The following is a 24,968-nucleotide window of genomic DNA, read 5'->3' as shown; positions in this document are numbered from 1 at the left end:
GTAAATAAGATTTTTTTATAATAAAAATTATACTTTAAAAAAATTAAAAAATTAAAAATAAGGTATAGATTTTTCGGTTCTTGACAATAATTTTTTGTAGAAGATTTTGTGTTAATAATGTTCGAAAAGTAGAAATTTTCAACAATTACCAAATGAATTCGTATTTCAGCAGCAGAAATTTTGTCCTATTGTCAAAAATTTTTCTCTAATCATAAATCAACTTCTAAAATAGAAGTAGAAAAATCAACTCTGCTCAAAAGTAAAAATAAAAAAATTGACTTCTGATCAGAAATTAATTTTTGAAGCAGAAGTATTGCTATGCATGCCCTTGGCTTGGAGATACAAACTATGCTTTTCTCACTCACTCGCTCTGAACTATTTTCAATGATTGAACCAAGCACTAGGTGTCACTCTTCTTCCTTTTTCTCGACGCTTTCATCAAGATGAAAGAGGACGCCGATATTGTCAGTCCCCGAGATGCGTCGGAGAAGAACATCTCTCCGGGTTATGTGCCACCGTTTCATTGGCTCACCTGGAACCGGATAACGTTTCAGGGCATTGGTCCAGTTTCCAATTCGGAACCGTCCTCTCCATTCCTAACTATTGGGAACCGATCACCCTTGTATATATGCATGTTCCCAGGTGTACCTGCGATCAAGTCACGTCGAATATTTGTCAGGAGAAGACCCCATTGCGAAAACTTCCTCGAGAAGGTGCTACAGCTAAAAACTTCTCCCCGAAGAACCTGTGTTAATAATTTCCTCGGACCAAAAAGATAAAAAGCTGGTGCCTTTTCCAAAAGCCCCGGGCCCCGGCCTTGTCCCAAACTCCACTATAAGAAAGGCAAAGCTCTCCGTCTGTTGACCATGACCCGTGAAGTAAGCAGCTCTTGCACTTGTTGGGTCGAAGCCACAATTGAGAAGCCCAGTTTGACGATTTTCTCCTGGTTAGTGCGAAACTGAAGTAGACTTGCTCTCGCCTTTTCGTTACTCGCATCATTGTAGAGCAAGGGTTCGTATTTTCCCCAACAGGAGTCGGTTGTATCACGGACATGTTGGTTCGTGAAACTCTTGCGCATCTGGTTATCCAACAAAAGAGACAAATCTTTGAGTATTTCTTGATTTTCTCTCGGTTTCTGTGGACACCGCCTCCCGATTGCTTGATTTGATAGTTTTTTTATGGTCCGGTACGATTGACATCGCTCAAAGCTTTAGAGGGGTGACTGCCAAATAGATGCATGATGGTCTGGGTAACTCCGGTGCCTGCAAGGCCTAGTCCCAGCCATGAGAACCTGTAGACAGTTCTCATTTTATGAGATTTGAGAAGCTGATATTACAACAGTATAACATTACAAACTCAAGCGCAAGTGTTATAAAATGGCAAAAAACAACCAAGCACGTTGAGATTTAATTTGGCTTTTATCTCAGTAACATAGGAAGGAAGACTATTTTTCAGATTGGTCTAATTCTCTTGACAGGTCAAGAACAAAAACAGCCATGGCAGCGACTAAGATGAGATTGAAGCTTCTTGTTGACCGGAGAAGCCACACGGTGCTTTTTGCTGAAGCTGGAAAGGACTTTGTGGATTTCCTTTTCCGTTGTTTGGCTTTACCATTTGGAACTGTTATTAGTTTCCTCACCGGTGGAGGCACAGCTGCTAGCTTATGCAACGTCTACAAGAGTATTGAGAATCTCAGTGAAATATATTTAAAAACTAACCAGAAGAGACTCTGTTGAGGCCCAAGTTACCGAGCAGTGGTCCGGAGCTTCCCTTGTTATTACCTGAAGCTTCAGCTTCCGCGCCAGCTGACTACTACATATGCTCTGGTTCTTGGAGATGTAACTATGTCACCGATGCCCCCTCGGCAAGATGCCCAATTTGCGGTAGCAGTATGAGTACCAAACTTTCATGGGTTGTTGGGCCAGCTGTGTCATCCTCGTCCGAGACATCCGGCAGTGAGGGTGGTTATGTGCAAGGCGTTGTGACATACATGGTGATGGATGATCTGGTCGTGAAGCCTATGTCCACCATTTCTTGTGTTACTCTCATCAACAAGTTCAATGTGCAGGAACTTCGGGATCTTGAAGAGAAGGTGGTAGATTTTGGGACGGATGAGGTAAGGCCTGCAACCCCTTTCTAATATCCTATATCTTTTTTTTTTGTTTCCAGGCTTAAAATTATTAGTTGCTTTTTCGTCATGCTCCAGGACATATTAAGCCTTTTATTCATGTAGATGTTAGTGAAAATTGGAGGATTATTGAATAACACGTAGGAGCAATGTTAGTGAAAATTGGAGGATCATTGAATAACACGTAGGAGCGATGTTAGTTAGAGCATTTCTAATGATAGTTAAGAGATTTCAGTGAGCCATTGCTGGGATATGGATGGTAGTAGTGTTGCCATCGACTCTATATGTCAGATTTATGCATTCCAACTTGCGCTACGAGTCTCTCTTCTGTTACGGCCGCGCTGCTAACATTGCAAAAAAGGTTTAGTGATATTCTACCCCTACACAAACAAGGGGTTGGGCTCAGAAAAAGAACAAGATCCATCGTTTGATAAAATCACATCTTCATGACAAGGATGATAATTCATAGTTAAGGAATAGTGTGCATCAGCACTTTTCCTAAATAAGTCTTCACGACTTGTTAGTTTCTTAAGTTAAAGATAGCTGATAAGGTCTGGATTGTTACTAAATCGAATTTGAGGACTTAATTCTCCATCCTATTTTAGCACCGTGACAATTCATTACCCATGGCTGCGAAATGTTCAGTGAAAGCTTCTGATACTCCTGTTATCTGGTTTGTAGGCCATAAAGCTGTTGGATGCTTCTGTGCACTCCAAGAAGGTGTTCACAGACATATTCTTCAGTAAGAAGGAAGCATCTGCATGATGATCCATTTCAAGATAACTGCTTCTGCTATTTCTCTATTAATGGCTTTAACTATTTTATTTCCATTTGCGTGAGATTTCGGCGAGTCCATTGATTCCAATTGTAGTAGTAAGGTCGCCAATTATGCTTCTGTTTTTTCAGTAATTATCAGTGCGCGGTGCTTTGGTTTATGAGAATGTCATCTTTAGATGTGTCTATCCTTATCAAGCTGTAATGGTTGTGTTTATGATTGGATTCATAGGTTGCACAAAATTGAGAAATCAATGGTCGGTTTACTCCATTCTGAAATCTGACCAAAAAAAAAAGAAAAAAAGAAATCAATCCATTCTGTAAGGATCAAAGCGTTCTGTAATGCGGTGGCAATATCACTTGCACTACAAAAAAATAAGGATTTAGACACGGATTTTGCCATGAAAAATTGACCAAAATTCGTTGCTAAACTCATTTGCAACGAAAATTAGCGACGGAAAAATATTCGTAGCCAATTCGGCGTCGCAAAATTTAGCAACGAAAAAATAAAGTTCGTCGATAATTAGCGACGAATTTTGCGACGACTACTTATCCGTGGCTAATTAGCGACAAATAAGTTGCGTTGCAAATTAGCCATGAATTTTGCGACCAATTACTCTCCGTGGCAAATCAGTGACAAAAATTTTTCGTCACTAAATTAGCCACGAAAATAAATGTCGTCGCTAAATTTAGCGACGAATTTAGTGACGAACTTTCTATTCGTCGCTAAATTTAGCGACGAAAAAATAATGTTTCGTTGCTAAATTTTGCGACGCTAGATTAGCCATGAATTTTTTTTTGTGGGAAAATTCGTCGCAAAACCCAATTAGCAACGAATTTTTCAGAATTTTTTGTGGCAAAATTAGCGACGAAATCACAATTTCGTCACTAAATTTGATTTACTTTTGGACGAAGTTTCCGACCAATTTTTTCCATCACTAATTAGCACGAATCAAATTTAGCCACGAAAATATTATTCATCGCTAATTTGCCACGAACATATTCGTGGCAAAATTCATTGCTAATTTGTCCGAATTCGTGGCAAAAGTCATCGCTGATTACGAATTTGAAAGTTTAGCATCGTCATTTGCAAGGAAAATAGCCACGAAAAGTATTTAGTGATGAAATTTAAAATAATTTAGCAACGAAATTTTATTAATTTTTTAAAGACGAGCTCTCCGATGAATATTGTTTAGGAACGAATTTAGCGACGAAATTTATTTTTTTCATGATAAAATCATTTCTTTTACTTTTCGATCTTAAATTTAATTAAAAGCAAAATTAATTTCTACAATTTATATTAACATTGATTAAGCACTTAATAATATCAAAATTTTATAATAATATGAAAATGAGATACATTCATTTACATTTTTCACAAGAATGACATAAATATTTTTCTTTAAGGAATCTACACATAATTAGTTCCTCGTATTACAGTAGCTCCTCCATAGAGGTGACATTCACTTGTTGATATACAATGCCATACTGAATCAGACCATCCTTGGCAAATCTCCCCCTCCGCATATCAACACGTAGGTCAATGTACTTAAACATAATCCTCTCAAAGGGTATTTTGCCATGCTCGGGATCCCTTCGAGGTAATAAGATCGTGAAGTTCTTGCAAAGCACCTTGCTTCTACCCAATATTTATCAGCTTTGCATCCATACATGAACATTGTCAGCAAAACTCCATGTCGCATAAAAGGACTGCAGCAAAAATGATAACTATTCTCTTATTGTAACTATACTGAATATGAGCACAATGTGGGTCAGCTCAAGAAATAGACTAAAACTGGTCTCACAGCTGACTTTCGCAATTTCTATACCAATTGCATGTCATTTTTGTTTTCAACATACCAATATGGCATTCAAACTGAATGCATCATGAACTAGTGGATGGAATCATATCAAAATTTTGAACATGGAGTAATAATCAAGAAGAAGAGGATCCAAGTTTTGACCTCCCCTGGTAAACAGTTGATCGACTTAAATTCCTATCAGTAAGATTAAGGAGAAAAACAAATTCCAACATTGTAAGAATTTCATACCTCGAAGCATTTTCTCAACTAATCAAGCTTTCCTCTAACTATACCTTGAAAAGACAAATAACAAATATAAGCACATTCATTGTACCTCAATCGCTCATTATGCAACAAGAAGTTCGCAACTTCTGTAATATTTTCGCTTCTCTTCTACCCAAAGGAAAGACAGCTGCCATACAGAAAGTAGATGCTCAACTGAACATGAGGATTTGCAGATTTGTATTATTTTTACTTTTTTAGCAAGAGAAATATCTCAATGACAAGGAAAGCCAAAGTTCAGACGGCAAGATCTAAATCATGGTGATGCAAGGATATATTTGATGAAGTCAACGGAGAACTTACCGCATACATGCACTCGTTGATAAGAAAATCTTCGAGTTCTCGCACATTGACAACATACCTTTGCCCAGTCGGGAAGAACTACAGAGAATGTCCAACAAATGAACAATGAAAAATATGAACCGGTGTACTCTTGAATCTTGATAAGAAGTCTATGGAATTGACCACATGTCAACCCTTAATCATGAATGAGTAAAGGAACGATGAAATCAAGCCTAAAGGACCTAGAATCACATTAAATTAACACCATTAGGCAGCCTCCAGAATCGAAACGGAGTATACAAGACCCCCAAAATCACAAGCATTTGGCAAGAAACCAACCCAGGATTGATGCAATATTTTCTCACGTGTGTATGTAAGCTCTTATCATCAGTACAGTTACAAATAAGGATCAAATGGAAGTTAAGTTGCAGCTCTAATGTCACGGCTAGCAAATTCCTTTCCTGTTTAAGATGAGTACGCATGTGAATGAAGCTCATCTTTACATGGTATAACTTGTACTTGAATGCCTTGCTATTGCAGAAAGTCCATCTCCTCCCCATCTCTCCCAAATACCTACAGAAACCATGTTCAAAATCCACATATAAACCGGAACGAAAGCGCATTCCAAGTCGACATTGGAAGAACTGCAGATTAATAGAATGTTAAATCTAAAATTTCCTCACCAGAGGATCACCTCCTTTGAGTCTAACAGCAGTAGCCCTGCCTCCGCGAAATTGAGAAGCAACTCGTGGATCTCCTCCTGCCCACTCAAGTACCGAAAAGATCACACCACCTTTCACAACCCAACAATACATTCACCAAAACTCAAACACGTGGTGGACAAAAAATAATGCCATCAACCACCATAATAACTCACTTCCAAACAACACTAATCAAAGCAAAAACACCAGCCTAATTCCTCAAAACCTGATAGAACACAGAACAGAGCGATGAGAACGCTAAATTAATTTACCTGAGTGCGGCTATGGTACCCAGCAGTCTTCCCCACGTAGAGTAGCCTCGCGTCAGGGCCAACCAAGTCCAGCAAGTCGTTTGACACCAGTTGGTCGTAGAACAACAAATCGGCGCCCTTGATGACCCTGGCCGCCTTCAGAGTCAACAGATCGGGATCGCCCGGCCCCGTCCCCACCAAGTAGACATTCCCGAGCCCGCATTTCTCACCGTCACAGCCGCAGGAGCGTTCCCTCTTGTCCTTGAGCACCCGGAGCAGGTTCTTCAGCTCCGGTAGCTGGAGGGCGATGTCGTCCCCCCTGAGGGAGTCCGGATCGGAGCCGGAGGAGGAGGGGAGAGGGGTCTGGCAGAGGGAGTCGCTGTAGAGCCACCGTCGTGGTGCTACCTCTCCGGCGAGTGTTTCTCGGTGAACGGCGAAGAAGGAGTGGAGGAGGGGGTGTAGCGGAGGGAGCAGATTCGGGGTTAAGCGGGGGAGGAGGTCGGTCGAAGACGAGGTGAAGCTACGGAGGAAGCGAGCCTGTTGACGAGAGCCAGTAGGGTCGCAGAGAGAGAGTGAGGTGAGGTTGATGAATGAAGACGGAGGTGAGAGATACTTTGAGTTGTGTTTGGAAGGTGGGAGGAAGAAAGGGAAAAGCGCTAACGTAGCGACAAAAAAGCTAAATCGTCGCTAAATTGAACATTTTCTTTTTTATTTTTATTTCCATCATATTAGCGATGAAAATAATGATTCGTCGCTAATTTCAATATTTTCTTTGTTATTTTTATTCATAATGCTAATTTTGCGACAAAAATCAACGTTTATTGCTAATTAGCGACGGATGTTTATTTTCATCGCTAATTAGTAACAAACGTTGATTTTCGTCGCTAACTTTTAAGAAAAGAATTTGCGACGAAAAAAGACGTTTGTCGCTAATTGGCGACGAAGCTCATTTTCGTTGCAAAGATATAGCGACGAATAATATTTTCATGGTCATTTTCGTCGCTAATTTGCGATGAATATTTTTCGTGGCTATTTTCGTCACTAATGTGTGACGAAATATTTTTCATGGGCATTTTCGTCGCAAATTAGCAACGAATTATTTTTCATCGCTATATTCGTCGCTAATGAGTGACGAATTTTTTCGTCGCTAATTTCGTCGCAAATAGTGACGAATCTTCATTTTGTCGCTATCTTCATCGGAAATTAGCGATGAATTTTTTCCGTCGCAAAATTTTTCGTGACTAAATCCGTATTTTTTTGTAGAGTTGGGTCTTTCTTGGACCGTGATGAATCCTCCAGCAGCATTCTTCCTCATCAGTAAACTACAGAGTAAAAGTTAAATCGACCGTTTACGTGCGAGCTTTACCTTTTATGTTCATTTTAGAAGAACAAATCTCTAATTCTTATGTGCTATTTGGTAATTAATATCTGAACGATGGGCAACAAATAATATGTTCATGGTTATTCTGGCAATAAATTTCTAGCAAATCTCCAATTCTTTATGTGTATTCAGTAGTAACCTTTAATTGGTGTACAAGAAATAATAGAGTTACATCGTGTGGTGATAAACATTCAAAGATAATTGTTCATATATATATATATATATATATGGGTGTGTGTTCTAAGTAGATAAATGATCAAAGATCTATGGCAGGTAAAAATTCTATTTTGTTCTCAAATCTCTTTTTATGAGCTTAAGTTTAATTACATGGTATTTCTCATCTTTAAGAATTATAAAATGAGCCTCATCGACGGCGATAAGAATCATCGTGGTTTTATTACTATAATTAACTATCAACAAAATAACTAAAGTGAATGAATTCGCATCACTTGTAGGCTTGTAGCTGTTGAACTAAGGGCCACGATTTTTCCGACCCAAAAAAAAAAAAAAACTAAGGGCCACGGTAAGTTCTCAAGTAACAATTTCTAATAATCACAAAAAGTTTATAAAAGAAAAAAAATCAAAGTTAAAAATTTTCTTATCGCGCATGTCTAAAAATAAATGTCTGAGAATCTACATTTGCATATATAAATTCCCAAAAGAGAATTTTTAATTCCTACAAAAAATTTATAAAAGAAAAGATAAGTGTTTACATTGCGCACAAAAATGAAAATTCAGAAATAATTTTTCATAGCTGTTGATTTTAGGACTATGATAGGTTGTGAGAGTTTTTAATAATTGCAAAAGGTTTATATAAGAGAAAAGTAGGTTTACAAGTTTGTGTTACTTAATTGCACATAAAGTTAAAAATTCCCTTATCGCGCATTTCTGAAAATATAATTTTAATGGCGTACATGGAAAGGCGGGGTTATAATTTTAAATAATATTTTAATATTTTTTTTAGACTGAATTAACCGTCGTATGATAAATTTAAGATTTTTTTTTTTTGATAATTTTCTTGACAATTGATACTTTCCATTACCGACAAAGTTCTTGCTCTATCCTACCAGCCGAGCAAGAAGGTGACACAAAGCATCTTTTATAGCATGCCTTTAAGCTGTTGTATCAATCTTCAATTGACCTTGGAAGTTCTATAGCTTTAGTGCATGTACTAAACAAAGCTAAACAGTACAACCACATCTATACTATATGGACTATAACTTGTTCCACTCGCCCATTGGCTCTGTTAACTCGTTTTTATAGGATGAATCCTCTCACTTATGAATATTTGTAACTAAGGCCTCGTATCACTAATTCAATTGATTTGACAATAATTTGAATAATAATAAAGTGGCAACTATCGAGAAATTTTTCGAGATTACTTAGACACAACTTCTTAGCAACTACTGTGCTTATGAAAATGAGTGTCTCTCATGAAAACCCTTTAACGTAAAGTCTTTGCATCTCCTTAAAGATTTTTCTTGAAAGTCGAAACCAAACGCACTTAGAAGACCAGACCGGTAAAAACTTCGTTAAGAAGTGCCTAACCCACGGTGCTACGGTGGAAAACTTCGCCATGCTCTTATGAAAACCCTTTAACCTAAAGTTTTTGCATCTCCTTAGAGATTTTTCTCGAAAACCGAACCAAAACGGACCCACCCGAAAGACTTGACTGGTAAAACCTTCCTCGAGACTGTGCTACAACGGAAAACTTCGCCACCCTGTCTCCATAATTTCCTCTCTATCTCGTCTTTGACCCAAAAGTACAAAGTGTTAATCTTCTTTCCAAAAGCCCCGGCCTTTTCCCAAACTCCACTACTGTGACTCGAGAGTTATGAAGAAAGCAGCTCTTGCACTTGCTGGGTCGAATCCACGACCGAGAGGCGCGCATTCCCTCGTCAGTCCTGCTCTTTGCGAGCTCGATTTTTCTCCGGTTAGTGTGATCTGATTGACGGTCTTGTGAGCTAGTGTTAATAGAAAGAAACTCAATTTATACATGTTCTCGTCTTTTTCAGTGTATCACGTAGAGGTTTCTTCGTGAAACTCCCGCACATTTACTTATCCAAAAGAAGAGATAAACTTTTGGGTATGTCTCCATTTTCTATTGATTTCCATGGACATCGCCTCACGATTGCTCTCTCCAAGTCCAGCTTAATTTGGGAAAATTTTGTGATAGATCCGGTGCGATCAACTTGGACCAAAGCTTTAGAGTGGTAACCGTCGAAGAGAACCAATGATGGGTCTGGCAACGCACTTGCTCGCAGGCCTAGCCTGAGCCTCAAGGGCCTGAAGTCATTTTTTGGACAGGTTTGGACAAGGATATTTAGTGAGAAAATATGAACCGGTCGATTCTCAGATTTTTTTTATAAAAATCGTACCACTGTTGCACTAGAGAAAAGAAAATTAGGCTTTATTTTTTCTCCTTTTAGATCGATCAAAAGGACTCGACCAAAAAGTAAAATGCAAGTTAAATGGACTAGTTTACCTTTCCTTTTTTCAATCATGGGCTAGCATGAGAGCTTTTAGGCTCGATGTCAGACTTAGCCTGGCCAGACCAAGCCCGATTCACTTTGTGTTGTGGTGAAATTATGGACTAAAGCTGGCTTAATGGTACGCTTGATTCTCTGCACAGACCAAGACTGAGCACGGCAAAAACCAAGAAGATGAGTTCAAAGCTTCTTGTTGACAACAGAAACGGGACCGTCCTCTTTGCCGAAGCCGGAAAGGACTTTGTGGATTTCCTTTTCCATTGCCTGGCTTTGCCGGTTGGACCTATTGTGAGTCTTCTCCCCAAAGCAGGCGTGGCGGGTGGCTTGTGCAGTCTTTATGCGAGTGTCGAGAATCTCAGCGACCCATATATTGAACTTAGATAGAAAGAGGCTCTATTGAATCCCAAAGCACGGAGCTCCGATCCAGATGTTACGCGCTAATTGTTGCCCGAAGCTCCACCTTCAGCACCATTTAACTACTACATTTGCCCTCGTATTGCCAATGGTTTTCGCTACGTAGGCGCTTCATGCAAGAGCTGTGTGACGGATTCCCCTTCTACAAGATGTCCTGGTTGCAACAATACGATGAGCAAGAAACTGTCATGGGTCCCAGGGCTAGCTGCTGGTGCCGCATCCTTGGCCAAGGTACCCGGTGGGGAGGGCGGTTACATGAGAGGCATGGTCACATACATGGCGATGGACGGTCTGGTCATGAAGCCCATGTCCAGCATCTCTTGCATTACTCTCCTCAACCGGTACAATGCGCACGAAATCGGGGATCTCCAAGAGAAGGTGATCGATTTTGGCATGGACGAGGTAAGGCCCACAAAAGTCACAACCTCTTACAAATATTTCGACCCCATTTAGGATAAAACAATGAAATCTGAAGGTTGATTTTCAACTGGTAGTTGTATGTCTGGTCGGGAACATGGCACAAGAGAATAACCAACTAGTTCTAGAGCTAACTATGATGTTCGTATGAGATTACAAGGCTTGATCCATCCCATCAATATGTGGTCAACTTGTCAACTAAGAGCACATCAATGCTCAGCATTTGGAAGAAGAAACTAAAGATTCCAATCTAATTATGGTGCTTAGGACGTAGATTTTTTAGAAGCCATACAGCTTGATGATCAAGTTCAGATTATGTGAGCTATTGTTTGCTAGAAACCGGAAGCACCCCTGTTTGTATAACTTGCCTTTTCTCAAGCACCCATTTTTAATGACTTGTCTTGTGCCGTGCGATCTTTACTCAGGCCATAAAGCTGTTGAGCGCTTCATTGCATTCCAAAACGGTTCTCACGGACCGATTCAACAGGGGAAGATCTCAAGTGAAATGCTGTTCTTCAATTTCAAAAACTCTCCACTCGTATTGGCTTGCTGGGGTAGTTTGCTCTTGCTACTTTGTGAAATGCTGATGAAACTATTCGATCCGCGATGTGAAATTAGTCTCTACTATATGTTAGCTTGCTAAGAAAACAAGTTCTTGAATGTGTATATGCTTGTAACGTCGGGATGATTGTGTTTTATGTGAACCGATCCATGTGGTTCAAGCAATCAATAGATTTACTATGAACTGACCATCGATAAATTTACTATGAACTGATTGGGAGTTGTTAGGCTCCCCAAGCCCAAAGGATAAAAGGACGGCCTAGGCAAAAAGATAGAAATAAAAAAATCCAACAGAAAAAGGGACACCAAAGACAAGATAACAATATTCAATGTTCGCGAGGTGCCATAAAATAAGCAAGAAGAAATGATTGTCTAAACTTCGACACTTATTTTATTTTTTCATAATGTGAAGGGAAGCTATATATACATTGCTTGCGGGATTGACATGACATGTCCTTGCCCGTCCAAAAGCTGACTCTTTGCAATGACTTCGGAATAACTTTGTGCATCCTTGTCAACTCTGTTAAGTAGTTAGCCTTTGCCATAAATAAAATAGATAACGTGGTTTCCACCCAATTCTTCAATATCAATATCTCTCTTGTTTCAACCTCTTTTCACTTTCAAGGCCTCTCTCCCAATGACGCCTCCGCTGTTGATGCCAATCGCCGCCCACCATTGACATACGCCACCCGCCCACCGTTGAACTTCCGCCACCCACCGCCGCCGACCATCATTCGCTGCGGCCACCACCGATCATTGCCCGCTACCACCCACCCTTGCTAGTCGTCGACCATTGCTCATTGTCGCCCTCCCTTGCCACACATATGGAAATAATATTTTTTTTAGTTTTAAAAAGTAAATAAGATTTTTTTATAATAAAAATTATTCTTTAAAAAAATTAAAAAAAAATTAAAAATGAGGTACAGATTTTTCGGCAACAATAATTTTTCGTAGAAAATTTTGTGTTAATAATATTCTAAAAGTAGAAATTTTCAACCATTACCAAACGAATTTGTGTTTCAGAAGCAGAAATTTTGTCCCGTTATCAAAAGTTTTTCTCCGATCAAAAATCAACTTCTAGAGTAGAAGTAGAAAAATCAACTTATGCTCAAAAGTAAAAATAGAAAAATCAATTTCTGATCAGAAATTAATTTTTGAAACAGAAGTGTTGCCATGCGCGCCCTTAGCTTGGAGATACCTACTGTACTTTTCTCACTCGTTCGCTCTGAACTATTTTCAATCATCGAGCCAAGCATTAGGTTTCGCTCTTCTTCCTTTTTCTCGGCGCTTTCATCGGGATGAAAGACGACGCCGATATTGTCGGTCCCCGAGATGCGTCGGAGAAGAACATCTCCACGGGTTATGTGCCACCGTTTCATTGGCTCACTCGGAACTGGATAACGTTTCAGGGCATTGGTCCAGTTCCCAATTCGAGAACCGTCCTCTCCATTTCTAACTATTGGGAACCGATCACCCTTGTATGTATGCATGTTCCCAGGTGTACCTGCGATCAAGTCACGTCGAATATTTGTCAGGAGAAGACCCCATTGCGAAAACTTCCTCAAGAAGGTGCTCCAGCTAGAAAACTTCTCCCCGAAGAACCTGTGTTAATAATTTCCTCTGATCCAAAAGAAAAAAAGCTGTTGTCTTTTCCAAAAGCCCCAGCCTTTTCCCAAACTCCCCTATAAGAAAGGCAAAGCTCTCCGTCTGTTGACCATGACCCGTGAAGGAAGCAGCTCTTGCACTTGCAGGGTCGAAGCCACAATCGAGAAGCCCAGTTTCACGATTTTCTCCTGGTTAGTGCGAAACTGAAGTAGACTTGATCTCGCCTTTTCGTTACTCGCATCATTGTAGAGCAAGGGTTCGTATTTTCCGCAACAGGAGTCGGTTGTATCATGTAGATGTTGGTTCGTGAAACTCTTGCGCATCTGCTTATCCGACAAAAGAGACAAATATTGGGGTATTTCTTGATTTTCTCTCGGTTTCCGTGGACACCGCCTCCCGATTGCTTGATTTGATAGTTTTTTTATGGTCCGGTACGATCGACATCGATCAAAAGCTTTAGAGGGGTGACTGCCAAATAGATGCATGATGGTCTGGGTAACTCCGGTGCCTGCAAGGCCTAGCCCCAGCCATGAGAACCTGTAGACATTTTTCATTTTATGAGATTTGAGAAGCTGATATTACAACAGTATAACATTACAAACTCAAGCGCAAGTGTTATAAAATGGCAAAAAACAACCAAGCACGTTGAGATTAAATTTGGCTTTTATCTCAGTAACATAGGAAGGCTATTTTTCAGATTGGTCTAATTCTCTTGACAGGTCAAGAACAAAAACAGCCATGGCAGCGACTAAGATGAGCTTGAAGCTTCTTGTTGACCGGAGAAGCCACACGGTTCTTTTTGCTGAAGCTGGAAAGGACTTTGTGGATTTCCTTTTCCATTGTTTGGCTTTACCAGTTGGAACTGTTATTAGTTTCCTCACCAGTGGAGGCCCAGCTGCTAGCTTAGGCAACGTCTACAAGAGTATTGACAATCTCGGTGAAATATATTTAAAAACTAACCAGAAAGAGACTCTGTTGAGGCCCAAGTTACCGAGCAATGGTCCAGAGCTTCCCTTGTTATTACCTGAAGCTTCAGCTTCCGCGCCAACTGACTACTACGGGTGCCCTTCAAGATGTAGTAACAATGTCACTAATGCCCCCACGGCAAAATGCCCATATTGCCGTAACAATATGAGTACCAAACTTTCATGGGTTGTTGGGCCAGCTGTGTCATCCTCGTCCGAGACATCTGGCAGTGAGGGTGGTTATGTGAAAGGGGTTGTGACATACATGGTGATGGATGATCCGGTCGTGAAGCCTATGTCCACCATTTCTTGTGTTACTCTCATCAACAAGTTCAATGTGCAGGAACTTGGGGATCTTGAAGAGAAGGTGGTAGATTTTGGGATGGATGAGGTTAGGCCTGCAACCCCTTTCTAATATCCTATATCTTTTTTTTTTTTTTTTCGTTTCAGGCTTAAAATTATTAGTTGCTTTTTCGTCATGCTCCAGGACATATTAAGCCTTTTATTCATGTAGATGTTAGTGAAAATTGAAGGATCATTGAATAACACGTAGGAGCGATGTTAGTGAAAATTGGAGGATCATTGAATAACACATAGAAGTGATGTTGTTAGTTAGAGCATTTCTAATGATAGTTAAGAGATTTCAGTGAGCCATTGCTGGGATATGGATGGTAGTAGTGTCGCCATTGACTATATGTCAGATTTATGCATTCCAACTTGCGCTACAAGTCTCTCTTCTGTTACGGCCGCGCTGCTGACATTGCAAAAGGTTTAGTGATATCCTACCCCGACACAAAAAAGGGCTTGGGTTTAGAAAAGGAACAAGATCCATTGTTGGGTAAAATCACATATTCATGACAAGGATGATAATTCATAGTTAAGGAGTAGTGTGCATCAGCACTTTTTCTAAACAAATCTTCACGACTTGTTAGTTTCTTAGTTAAAGATAACTGATAAGGTCTGGATTGTTACTAAATCGAATTTGAGGACTTAATTCTCTATGATATTTTAGCACCATGACAATTCATTACCCATGGCTGCGAAATGTTCAGTGAAAGCTTCTGATTCTCTTGTTATCTGGTTTGTAGGCCATAAAGCTGTTGGATGCTTCTTTGCACTCCAAGAAGGTGTTCACAGACATATTCTTCAGTGAGAAGGAAGCATCTGCATGATGATCCATTTCAAGATAACTGCGTCTGCTGTTTCTCTATGGCTTTATCTATTTTATTTCCATTTGAGTGGTATTTCGGGGAGTCCACTGATTCCAGTTGTAGTAGTATGGTCGTGAATTACGCTTTTTCTTTCAGTTGTTATCAGTGTGTGGTGCTGTGGTTTATGAGAATGTCATCTTTAGATGTGTCTATCCTTGTCAAGCTGCGATGGTTGTGTTTCATAGGTTGCACAAATTTGAGAAATCAATGGTCGGTTTAATCCATTCTGAAATCTGACCCAAAAAAAGAAGAAAAAACTCCGTTCTGTAAGGATCAAAGCGTTCTGTAATGCAGCGGCAATATCACTTGGGTCTTTCTTTGACTGTGATGAATCCTCCAGCCGCATTCTTCCTCATCAGTAAACTGCAGAAAGTAAAATTTAAATCGACTGTTTACGTGCGAGCTTTACCTTTCGTGGTCATTTTAGAAGAACAAATCTCTAAGTCTTATGCGATATTTGGTAATTAATCTCTGAACGATGGACAAAAATAATATATTCATGGTAATTAAATTGATGTGTGTGTGTGTTCTAAGTAGATACATGATCAAAGATCTGTGGCACGTAAATATTCTATTTTGTTCTCAAATAGCTTTTTATGAGCTTTAGTTTTATTACATGGTACTTGTCATCTTTAAGAAGAGAATTACACAATGAGCTTCTTCGATAGTGATAAGAATCATCGTGGTTTTATTACTATAATTAATTATCAAAAAAATAATAAAGTAAATGAAATCGCATCACTTATAGCTGTTGAACTAAGGGCTACGATTTTTACCCGCAAAAAAAAAAAAAAAAAACAAGAAGCTAAGGGTCACGATAAATTCTCAGGTCATAAATTCTAATAATCACAAAAGTTTCATAAAAGGAAAAAATCTAGTTTTTTTTTTTTTTGTTTGAAAGGAAAAAATCTAGTTAAAAATTCCCTTTTCGCTCATTTCTAAAAATAATTGTATGAGAATTTATAGTCATATATATATTCCCAAAAGAGAATTTTTAATTCCTACAAAAAAGTTTATAAAAGAAAACATAAGTGCTTACATCGCACACAAAAATAAAAGTTCAAAAATAATTTTTCATAGCTGTTGATTTTAGGACTATGATAAATTGTGAGAATTTTTAACCATTGCAAAAAGTTTATACAAGAGAAAAGTGGGTTTATAAGTTTGTGTTACCTTATCACGCATTTTTAAAAATACAATTTTAGTGGCACGCATGGAAATGCGGGTTTACAATTTTAAATTATATTTTAATATTATTTTAGATTGAATTGACTGTTGTATAATGAATTTAAGATTTTTTTTAAATAATTTTATTGATAATTGATACTTTCCATTACCGACAAAGTTCTTGCTCTGTCCCACCAGCCAAGCAAGAAGGTGACACGAAGCTATCCCATCGCTTTTAGCACGTCTTCAAGCTATGGGACTAATTTTCATTTGACCTTCGAAGTTCTATAGCTTTAGTGCATGTACTAAACAAAAAAGTTACAATACTTCGTGGCACTATTAAAGCACATCATAGCTACACTGTACAACCGCATCTATACTATATGGAATATAACTTGTTCCACTCGCCCATTGGCTCTTTTAACTTGTTTTTATAGGATGAATCCTCTCACTTATGAATATTTATAATTAAGGCCTCGTATCATTAATTCAATTAATTCGACAATAATTGGAATAATAATAACGTGGCAACTATCATGAAATTTTCCAAGATTACTTGACACAACTTCTTAGCAACTACTGTAATTATGAAAATGAGTGCCTCTCATGAAAATCCTTTAACATAAAGTCTTTGCATCTCTTTAAAGATTTTTTTTTGAAAGCCGAACCAAACGCACCTGAACGACCCGGTTGGTAAAACATTCCTCAAGCGGCGCCTACCCCATGGTGCTACAGCCGAAAATTTCGCCACCTTCTCATGAAAACCCTCTAACATAAAGTCTTTGCATCTCCTTAAAGATTTTTCTACGAAGCCGAACGAAACGCAGCCGAAAGACTTGACTGGTAAAAACTTCCTCAAGAAGTGCCTACCCCACATTGCTATAGCGGAAAACGTTGCCACCTAGTCTCCATAGTTTTTCTCTATCTTGTCTACGACTCAAAAGTATAAAGTGTTAGTCTTTTTTCAAAAGCCCCTGCCTTTTCCCGAACTCCACTACCGTGAACTCGATTTTTCTCCGGTTAGTGTGATATGATTGACGCTCTTGCGAGTTACTGTTAATAGAAAAAAACTTAATTATACATGCTCTCGTCTTTTCTAGTGTATCACGTATATGTTTCTTGGGGAAACTCCTGCACATGTACTTATCTAACAAAAGTTAGACAAACTCTTGGGTATTTCTCGATTTTCTCTTGGTATCCATGGCACCGCCTCAAGATTGCTCTCTAAGTCCAGCTTGATTTGGAAATGTTGCGATGATCCACAGTGCGATCAACTTGATCAAAGCTTTAGAGTGGTGACCGTCTAATAGAACCAATGATGGGTCCAGCAACTCGTGTGCCCACAGGCCTAGCCCGAGCCACAATAGCCCGGAGGCATTTTTGGACAGGCTCGGACAAGGGTATTTAGCGAGAAATTAATGATTCCATGGCACAAGTTGCACGAGTTAGGATCAATTGCACCGATTAAATGAGCTCGATTGAAAAGTAAAATGCAAGTTAAACGGACTAGTTGACTTTTTCCCTTTTTCCAATTATGGGCTGGCATGAGAGTTTTTAGGCTCGATGTTAGACTTAGCCTGCCTGGACCAAGCCCGATTCCCTTCGTGTTGCAGCTGAAATCATGGATAACCGGCTTATGGTTATGCTTGATTCTCTGCACAGACCAAGGCCGAGCATGGCAGAAACCAAGAAAATGAGTTTGAAGCTTCTTGTTGATAAGAGAAACCACACCGTCCTCTTTGTCGAAGCCAGAAAGGACTTTGTGGATTTCCTTTTCCATTTTCTGGCTTTGCCGATTGGAACTATTGTGAGTCTTCTCCCCAAAGCGGGCATGGTGGGTGGCTTGTATAATCTTTATACGAGTGTCGAGAATCTCAGATATCCATCTATCGAACTTAGATAGAAAGAGGCTCTGTTGAGTCCCAAAGCACAGAGCTCCAATCCGGATGTTACGCGCTAGTTGTTGCCCGAAGCTCCACCTTCAGCACCATTTAACTACTACATTTGCCCTCGTATCGCTAATGGTTTTCGCTACGCAGCGCGTCATGCAAGAGTAGTGGTGACGGATTCCCCTTCTACAAGATGTCCTGGTTGCAACAATACGATGAGCAAGAAACTCATCATGGATCCCAGGGCTACTGGCTGGTGCCGCATCCTCGGCCAAGGTACCCGGTGGGGAGGGCGGTTACGTGAGAGGCATGGTCACATACATGGCGATGGACGGTCTGGTCATGAAGCCCATGTCCAGCATCTCTTGCATTACTCTCCTCAACCGGTACAATGCGCACGAAATCGGGGATCTCCAAGAGAAGGTGATCGACTTTGGCATGGACGAGGTAAGGCCCACAAAAGTCGCAACCTCTTACAAATATTTGGACCCAATTTAGGATAAAACACTGAAATCTGAAGGTTGATTTTCAACTGGTAGTCGTATGTCCGGTCGGGAACATGGCATAAGAGAATAACCAACCAGTTCTAGAGCTAACTACGATGTTCGTATGAGATTACAAGGCTTGATCCATCCCATCAATATGTGGTCAACTCGTCAACTAAGAGCACATCAATGCTCAGCATTTGGAAGAAGAAACTAAAGATTCCAATCTAATTATGGTGTTTAGGACGTAGATTTTTTAGAAGCCATACAGCTTCATGATCAAGTTCAGATTATGTGAGCTATTGTTTGCTAGAAACCGGAAGCACCCCTGTTTGTATAACTTGCCTTTTCTCAAGCACCCATTTTTAATGACTTGTCTTGTGCCGTGCGATCTTTACTCGGGCCATAAAGCTGTTGAGCGCTTCATTGCATTCCAAAACGGTTCTCACGGACCGATTCAACAGGGGAAGATCTCAAGTGAAATGCTATTCTTCAATTTCAAAAACTCTCCATTCGTATTGGCTTGCTAGGGTAGTTTGCTCTTGCTACTTTGTGAAATGCTGATGAAACTATTTGATCCGCGATGTGAAATTAGTCTCTACTCTATGTTAGCTTGCTAAGAAAACAAGTTCTTGAATGTGTATATGCTTGTAACGTCGGGATGAATGTGTTTTATGTGAATCGATCCATGTGGTTCAAGCAATCAATAGATTTACTATGAACTGACCCTCGATAAATTTACTATGAACTGATCGGGAGTCGTTAGGCTCCCCAAGCCCAAAGGATAAAAGGATGGCCTAGGCAAAAAGATAGAAATAAAAAAATCCAGCAGAAAAAGGGACACCAAAGACAAGATAACAATATTCAATGTTCGCGAGGTGCCATAAAATAAGCAAGAAGAAATTATTGTCTAAACTTTGACACTTATTTTATTCTTTCATAATGTGAAGGGGAGCTATACATACGTTGCTCGCAGGATCGACATGACAGGTCCTTTCCCGTCCAAAATCTAACTCTTTGCAATGACTTCGGAATAGCTTTGTGCATCCTTGTCAACTCTGTTAAGTAGTTAGCCTTTGCCATAAATAAAATAGATAATGTGGTTTCCATCCAATTCTTCAATATTAATATCTCTCTCGTTTCAACCTCTTTTCACTTTCAACGCATCTCTCCCAACAACGGCTCAGCTGATGATGCCGCCAATCGCCGCCCACCATTGACATACATTGACCGCCAACCGTCACCCACCCACGATCGACTGCTTGCCCATCGCCTCCAGACCATCACTCGTAGTGGCCACCGCCCGCCGCCAATCATTGTTCGCTACCACCCACCCCCTTTGCCGACCGACCATTGCACGTTTGCATTCTCTCGCTCGCCACACATATGCAAATAATATTTTTTTTAGTTTTAAAAATTAAATAAGATTTTTTTTATAATAAAAATTATTCTTTAAAAAAATTTAAAAAAAAATTAAAAATGAAGAACAGATTTTTTGGTCGACCACATTAATTTTTCGTAGAAGATTTTGTGTTAATAATATTCTAAAAGTAGAAATTTTCAACCATTACCAAACGAATTTGTGTTTTGTAAGCTGAAATTTTGTCTTGTTATCAAAAGTTTTTCTCTAATCATAAATCAACTTATAGAATAGAAGTAGAAGAATCAACTTCTGCTCAAAAGTAAAAATAGAAAAATCAACTTCTGACTAGAAATTAATTTTTGAAGTAGAAGTGTTGTCATGCGCACCTTTAACTTGGAGATGCCTTGTGACGCTCCGGAATTTCGTAGTTTGTTAAGAGACCGAGTTCAATAAAAAGGATTATTGTTGAATTCTAGTTGGTATAAAATTTCGGATCAAAAGGACGTAAGTGACGATTTTTGGACGTTTCCCGATTTGTCGTTCGGTTTCGATTGAGTCTCGAAATCGTAGACGCGACTTAGGATTTTAATCCTCACGCCTAAACTTTTCCGGACAGAACCTAGCCCGTGAAAACCCAAATTTTATTCCCGATCGGTTGAGCCAAAAATTCGTTCAGTCCTAAAATGTCAAATTACCATCTTGCCCTTCAATTATTCACTTGTGGACAAAAGCTTTAATTGGTGAGTGGATTGTGGGACCCACTTGTTCTCCATCCCATCCACTCCCACCAACCCATCACCATCATCCTCTCTCTCTCTTCTTTTTTTTTTCCTCCCCTCACCCTCTCTCTCCCACGTGCATTTTCCCTCCCCTCTCTTCTCTCTCTCTCCCTCTCTTTTTGACACGACCAGACCACCCCCTCCTCCTGTTCACTTTCTTCCTCCTCTTCTTCTCTGGTTTTTGTGCGACGCCCCCCACCAAGAACCGAAGCTGCAGCTGCTTCGCTCGGCCAACTCCATCGCCGCGCCACTTCGTCGCCCACCAGCCACCACCGCAGCTCCGCCTTGCGTCGCCGCCCCACCAGCAACCAAGCTCGACGCCGCGACGGCCAAATCGCCGAGACCCCGCGACTTCATCCCTCCCTCTCGGCCTCGTAGCTTCACGCCGCTCCTCCACCGCACCGCGTCGTCATCGACCGTCCCACCGTGAGCCGCCACCATCACTCAAGCCGCGAGATCCGAGGACCCGAGACCTCACCCGACGCCGACCGAGCCCCCTAACCTCGGCCTCCTTTGTTTCTCGCCCGAGACCCACTAGATCTGGGTGTTCCGCCACCGGAATCGCAGCCTCGTCGTCGTCCCGAGAGCGTGGAGCCAAGATTTTCCGTTCGGGTGAACAGTGCCGTGAACAGTGTTCGGATGAACAGTATTTCGTGAACAGTGACAGTGAACAGTACCTGGTGAACAGTGCTCGTGAATAGTAACCGCGTGAATAGTGCCGTCGGCCGGCCGTGAACAGTAACTCCGTCGGTGAACAGTAATTTTCGACATCGGTCTCAAAGTTCGTGCCGAGAAATTTTCAAGGATCGCCAATAATCGTCGCGGGCGGGGCCGAGTTCGTGTGTCCGCCGCTCGAGTTGAGACCGCCCGAGCTAGTTAAAACTGTGAGTTGACCCTAATCCTTGGTTAGGGCGCTAATTGCGCCTAGAATTAGTTAGTTAGTCGGTATGACATTTAGGTAGATTTGATTATGGTCGGATTAGTTAGAAACCCGGTTTAGGGTAAATGGCCATAATCGATTAAATTAGAATTGTGCGTGGCTAATTGATGTTAGGCGAACTTAACCGTATGTTGTGATTTGATCGCGAGCGAGCGATAGGTTAAGGACGAGCGATCGATTGGCAATTTTAAATCAAACTGGCTAATTAATGACTCTGGCACGAAATTGAGCCTTTATGTGGCCTAATCGAATTGGTTTATTCGTGTTGAATTGATGACTTTGTTTGGGCGGATCGCCGCGTTGAAATATTAATTTGAGTATCCTAGATGCTCGTTGAGTGAATTGGCGTCCGCTTGGGAATTGATTGTTCTGTGTGTCTTTGCGGTGTCTATTTGGTAACCTACATATGCATATGACCGTGTGCAAGATCAAAGACATACTTTAGCATGAAAATGGCCTTGGGCCGAGTCTTTGAGCACGTTTGTGTGAGCATCCGGCCTAAATCAAAGAGAATAAATTGATTGATGTGTCGGGTGTGCTGTATGGTCATATGAAGGAACGATGATGGGTTTTCCTGGCAAGTTCGTCTTGTACACGTAGTACACACCGTACCATTTTTATGGAACCACACGACTTGCCAGAAGCACGATAATTCATGCCCCGTATGGTACGTACGGTTTTAAGGGATTATCGGATGCCGGTCGCAGCTTGTGATGGACCGAAGCCCCGTATAGGGATGCCTACTTGCCGTGCCGTGCGAGTGCACTTTGGATACACCGCTTGTAGTAGCCGTTGCCGAGAGGGAAAAGGAACGTAGCCCGTTCCTGCCGGAAGAATGCGGGATCGCATTAATTGCGAGAGTCGATCACACCGGTCGCGTGGATCCTCATCACTGTGGCGCCAAGGGCGCGATCATCGTTAATAAATGGACTTGTGTGGTGTCCAGTGCATACTTGTGAGTGTGATGCGTGTTCAGCTGGTTGTCCGATGTGGCTGTTGAGTGAAGTCAAGCATTGCATTATGTGTGGCTGAAGGTCGGTAAGTATGCATGTGGGTGATTATTGCCATGTGATATGATGGCTGGATATATGTCTATATCGTGATTTTTATAATCCTCGTGTATAGGAGATTCAGGTGAATCGGTGTCCTAACCGAGCTTAGGCTTGATTCACCGAGATTTATATCTCACCCCGTTGTGGGAACCACTTTCGGGTCCCAAGTGATGAGCTTTGCGGATACCAAGGCCAAGTTGATGGTAGTCTTTTGGAGTAGATGAGAAGTTAACCTTATTTGACCCGATAACCTTTGAGGTCTTAGTGAGTTTGCCCGAAGTATGGGGTTGTATATATTTCTGTAGCACAGAAGGGTTAAGACTCATCTGTCGTCTTGTAACTGTACATGTTACCTTTTGATTATTTGCCTTGGTATGTATCTCCTGCTATGCTATCCCGCTGTTTTACTTGTCCGGGAGAATTGTACGTTCCGCATGCGCCGTAATTTCGTAGGTCGATGGCTTACTTGGGACGCTATCATTCATGACCTGAGGCGAGTAAGGTAGGGATGTCGCGAGCTCGAGAGTCGGGACGTGACATGCCTACTGTACTTTTCTCTCTCGCTCGGTCGCTCCAAACTATTTTCAATCATCGAGCCAAGCATTAGGTCTCACTCTTCTTCCTTTTTCTTGGCACTTTTGTCGGGATGAAAGAGGACGCCGATATTGTCGGTCCCCGAGATGCGTCAGAGAAGAACATCTCTCCGGGTTATGTACCACCGTTTCATTGGTTCACTCGGAACCGGATAACGTTTCAGGGCATTGGTCCAGTTCCCAATTCGAGAACCGTCCTCTCCATTCCTAACTATTGGGAGCCGATCACCCTCGTATATATGCATGCTCCCAGCTCTACCTGCGATCAAGTCACGTCGAATATTTGTCAGGAGAAGACCCCACTGCGAAAACTTCCTCAAGAAGGTGCTCCAGCTAAAAAAATTCTCCCCGAAGAACCTGTGTTAATAATTTCCTCTGACCCAAAAGAAAAAAAGCTGGTGCCTTTTCCAAAAGCCCCGGGCCCCGGCGTTGTCCCAAACTCCACTATAAGAAAGGCAAAGCTCTCCGTCTGTTGACCATGACCCGTGAAGGAAGCAGCTCTTGCACTTGCAGGGTCGAAGCCACACCACAATTGAGAAGCCCAGTTTGACTATTTCTCCTGGTTAGTGCGAAACTGAAGTAGACTTGCTCTCGCCTTTTCGTTACTCGCATCATTGTAGAGCAAGGGTTCGTATTTTCCCCAACAGGAGTCGGTTGTATCACGGACACGTTGGTTCGTGAAACTCTTGCGCATCTGCTTATCCAACAAAAGAGACAAATCTTTGAGTAGTTCTTGATTTTCTCTCGGTTTCTGTGGACACCGCCTCCCGATTGCTTGATTTGATAGTTTTTTTATGGTCCGGTATGATCGACATCGATCAAAGCTTTAGAGGGGTGACTGCCAAATAGATGCATGATGGTCTGGGTAACTCCGGTGCCTGCAAGGCCTAGTGCCAGCCATGAGAACCTCTAGACATTTTTCATTTTATGAGATTTGAGAAGCTGATATTACAACAGTATAACATTACAAACTCAAGCGCAAGTGTTATAAAATGGCAAAAAACAACCAAGCACGTTGAGATTTAATTTGGCTTTTATGTCGGTAACATAGGAAGGAAGGATATTTTTCAGATTGGTCTAATTCTCTTGACAGGTCAAGAACAAAAACAACCATGGCAGCGACTAAGATGAGCTTGAAGCTTCTTGTCGACCGGAGAAGCCACACGGTGCTTTTTGCTGAAGCTGGAAAGGACTTTGTGGATTTCCTTTTCCATTGTTTGGCTTTACCGGTTGGAACTGTTATTAGTTTCCTCACCGGTGGAGGCACAGCTGCTAGCTTAGGCAACGTCTACAAGAGTATTGAGAATCTCAGTGAAATATATTTAAAAACTAACCAGAAAGAGACTCTGTTGAGGCCCAAGTTACCGAGCGGTGGTCCGGAGCTTCCCTTGTTATTACCTCAAGCTTCAGCTTCCGCGCCAACCGACTACTACGGGT

At 41.0% G+C, this 24,968-nt stretch overlaps 2 protein-coding genes, 1 long non-coding RNA gene and 1 pseudogene across 5 annotated transcripts in view; 3 read left to right on the top strand and 1 right to left on the bottom strand.

The window, feature by feature from the left end:
* Nucleotides 1-1,819: 1,819 nt before the first annotated feature.
* LOC125316126 lies at nucleotides 1,820-2,403 on the top strand. The gene is made up of 3 exons (XR_007199443.1): nucleotides 1,820-2,116; nucleotides 2,207-2,268; nucleotides 2,317-2,403. It is a non-coding gene; the product is annotated as an uncharacterized LOC125316126 (long non-coding RNA).
* Nucleotides 2,404-2,769: 366 nt separating this feature from the next.
* LOC115733615 lies at nucleotides 2,770-7,988 on the bottom strand (annotated as a pseudogene).
* Nucleotides 7,989-13,157: 5,169 nt separating this feature from the next.
* Nucleotides 13,158-24,968, top strand: part of LOC115756742 — a 48,639-nt gene continuing 36,828 nt past the window's right edge. The window contains exon 1 of one of the 2 annotated variants that reach the window (XM_048283416.1): nucleotides 13,158-13,278. The gene's annotated coding sequence lies outside the window, so the exon portion shown is untranslated. The remainder of the gene's footprint in view (nucleotides 13,279-24,968) is intronic. The other variant, XM_048283418.1, reaches the window with a different exon arrangement.
* LOC125316125 lies at nucleotides 14,172-15,263 on the top strand. 2 transcript variants are annotated; one of them, XM_048283426.1, is made up of 2 exons: nucleotides 14,172-14,443; nucleotides 15,141-15,263. In XM_048283426.1, exons 1-2 carry the CDS (start codon nucleotides 14,219-14,221, stop codon nucleotides 15,222-15,224), a joined length of 309 nt encoding a protein of 102 aa, XP_048139383.1. In that variant the 5' UTR covers nucleotides 14,172-14,218; the 3' UTR covers nucleotides 15,225-15,263. The 2 variants fall into 2 exon arrangements, with proteins under 2 accessions (XP_048139383.1, XP_048139384.1); XM_048283427.1 differs by lacking the exon at nucleotides 15,141-15,263 and adding an exon at nucleotides 14,540-14,617.

The sequence above is a fragment of the Rhodamnia argentea genome, chromosome 8 (genome assembly GCF_020921035.1).
Source record: "Rhodamnia argentea isolate NSW1041297 chromosome 8, ASM2092103v1, whole genome shotgun sequence".
Taxonomy (NCBI): Eukaryota; Viridiplantae; Streptophyta; class Magnoliopsida; order Myrtales; family Myrtaceae; genus Rhodamnia; species Rhodamnia argentea.
The sequence above is the reverse complement of the archived record's forward strand: the minus strand, read 5'-3'. Positions and strand labels throughout refer to the sequence as shown.

Coding starts and splice junctions, on each gene's coding strand:
- LOC125316125 (XM_048283426.1), top strand. CDS start 14,219: ATGAGTACCAAACTTTCATGGGTTGTTGGGCCAGCTGTGTCATCCTCG. Junction 14,444..15,140: donor TAGATTTTGGGATGGATGAG/GTTAGGCCTGCA, acceptor TCTGGTTTGTAG/GCCATAAAGCTGTTGGATGC.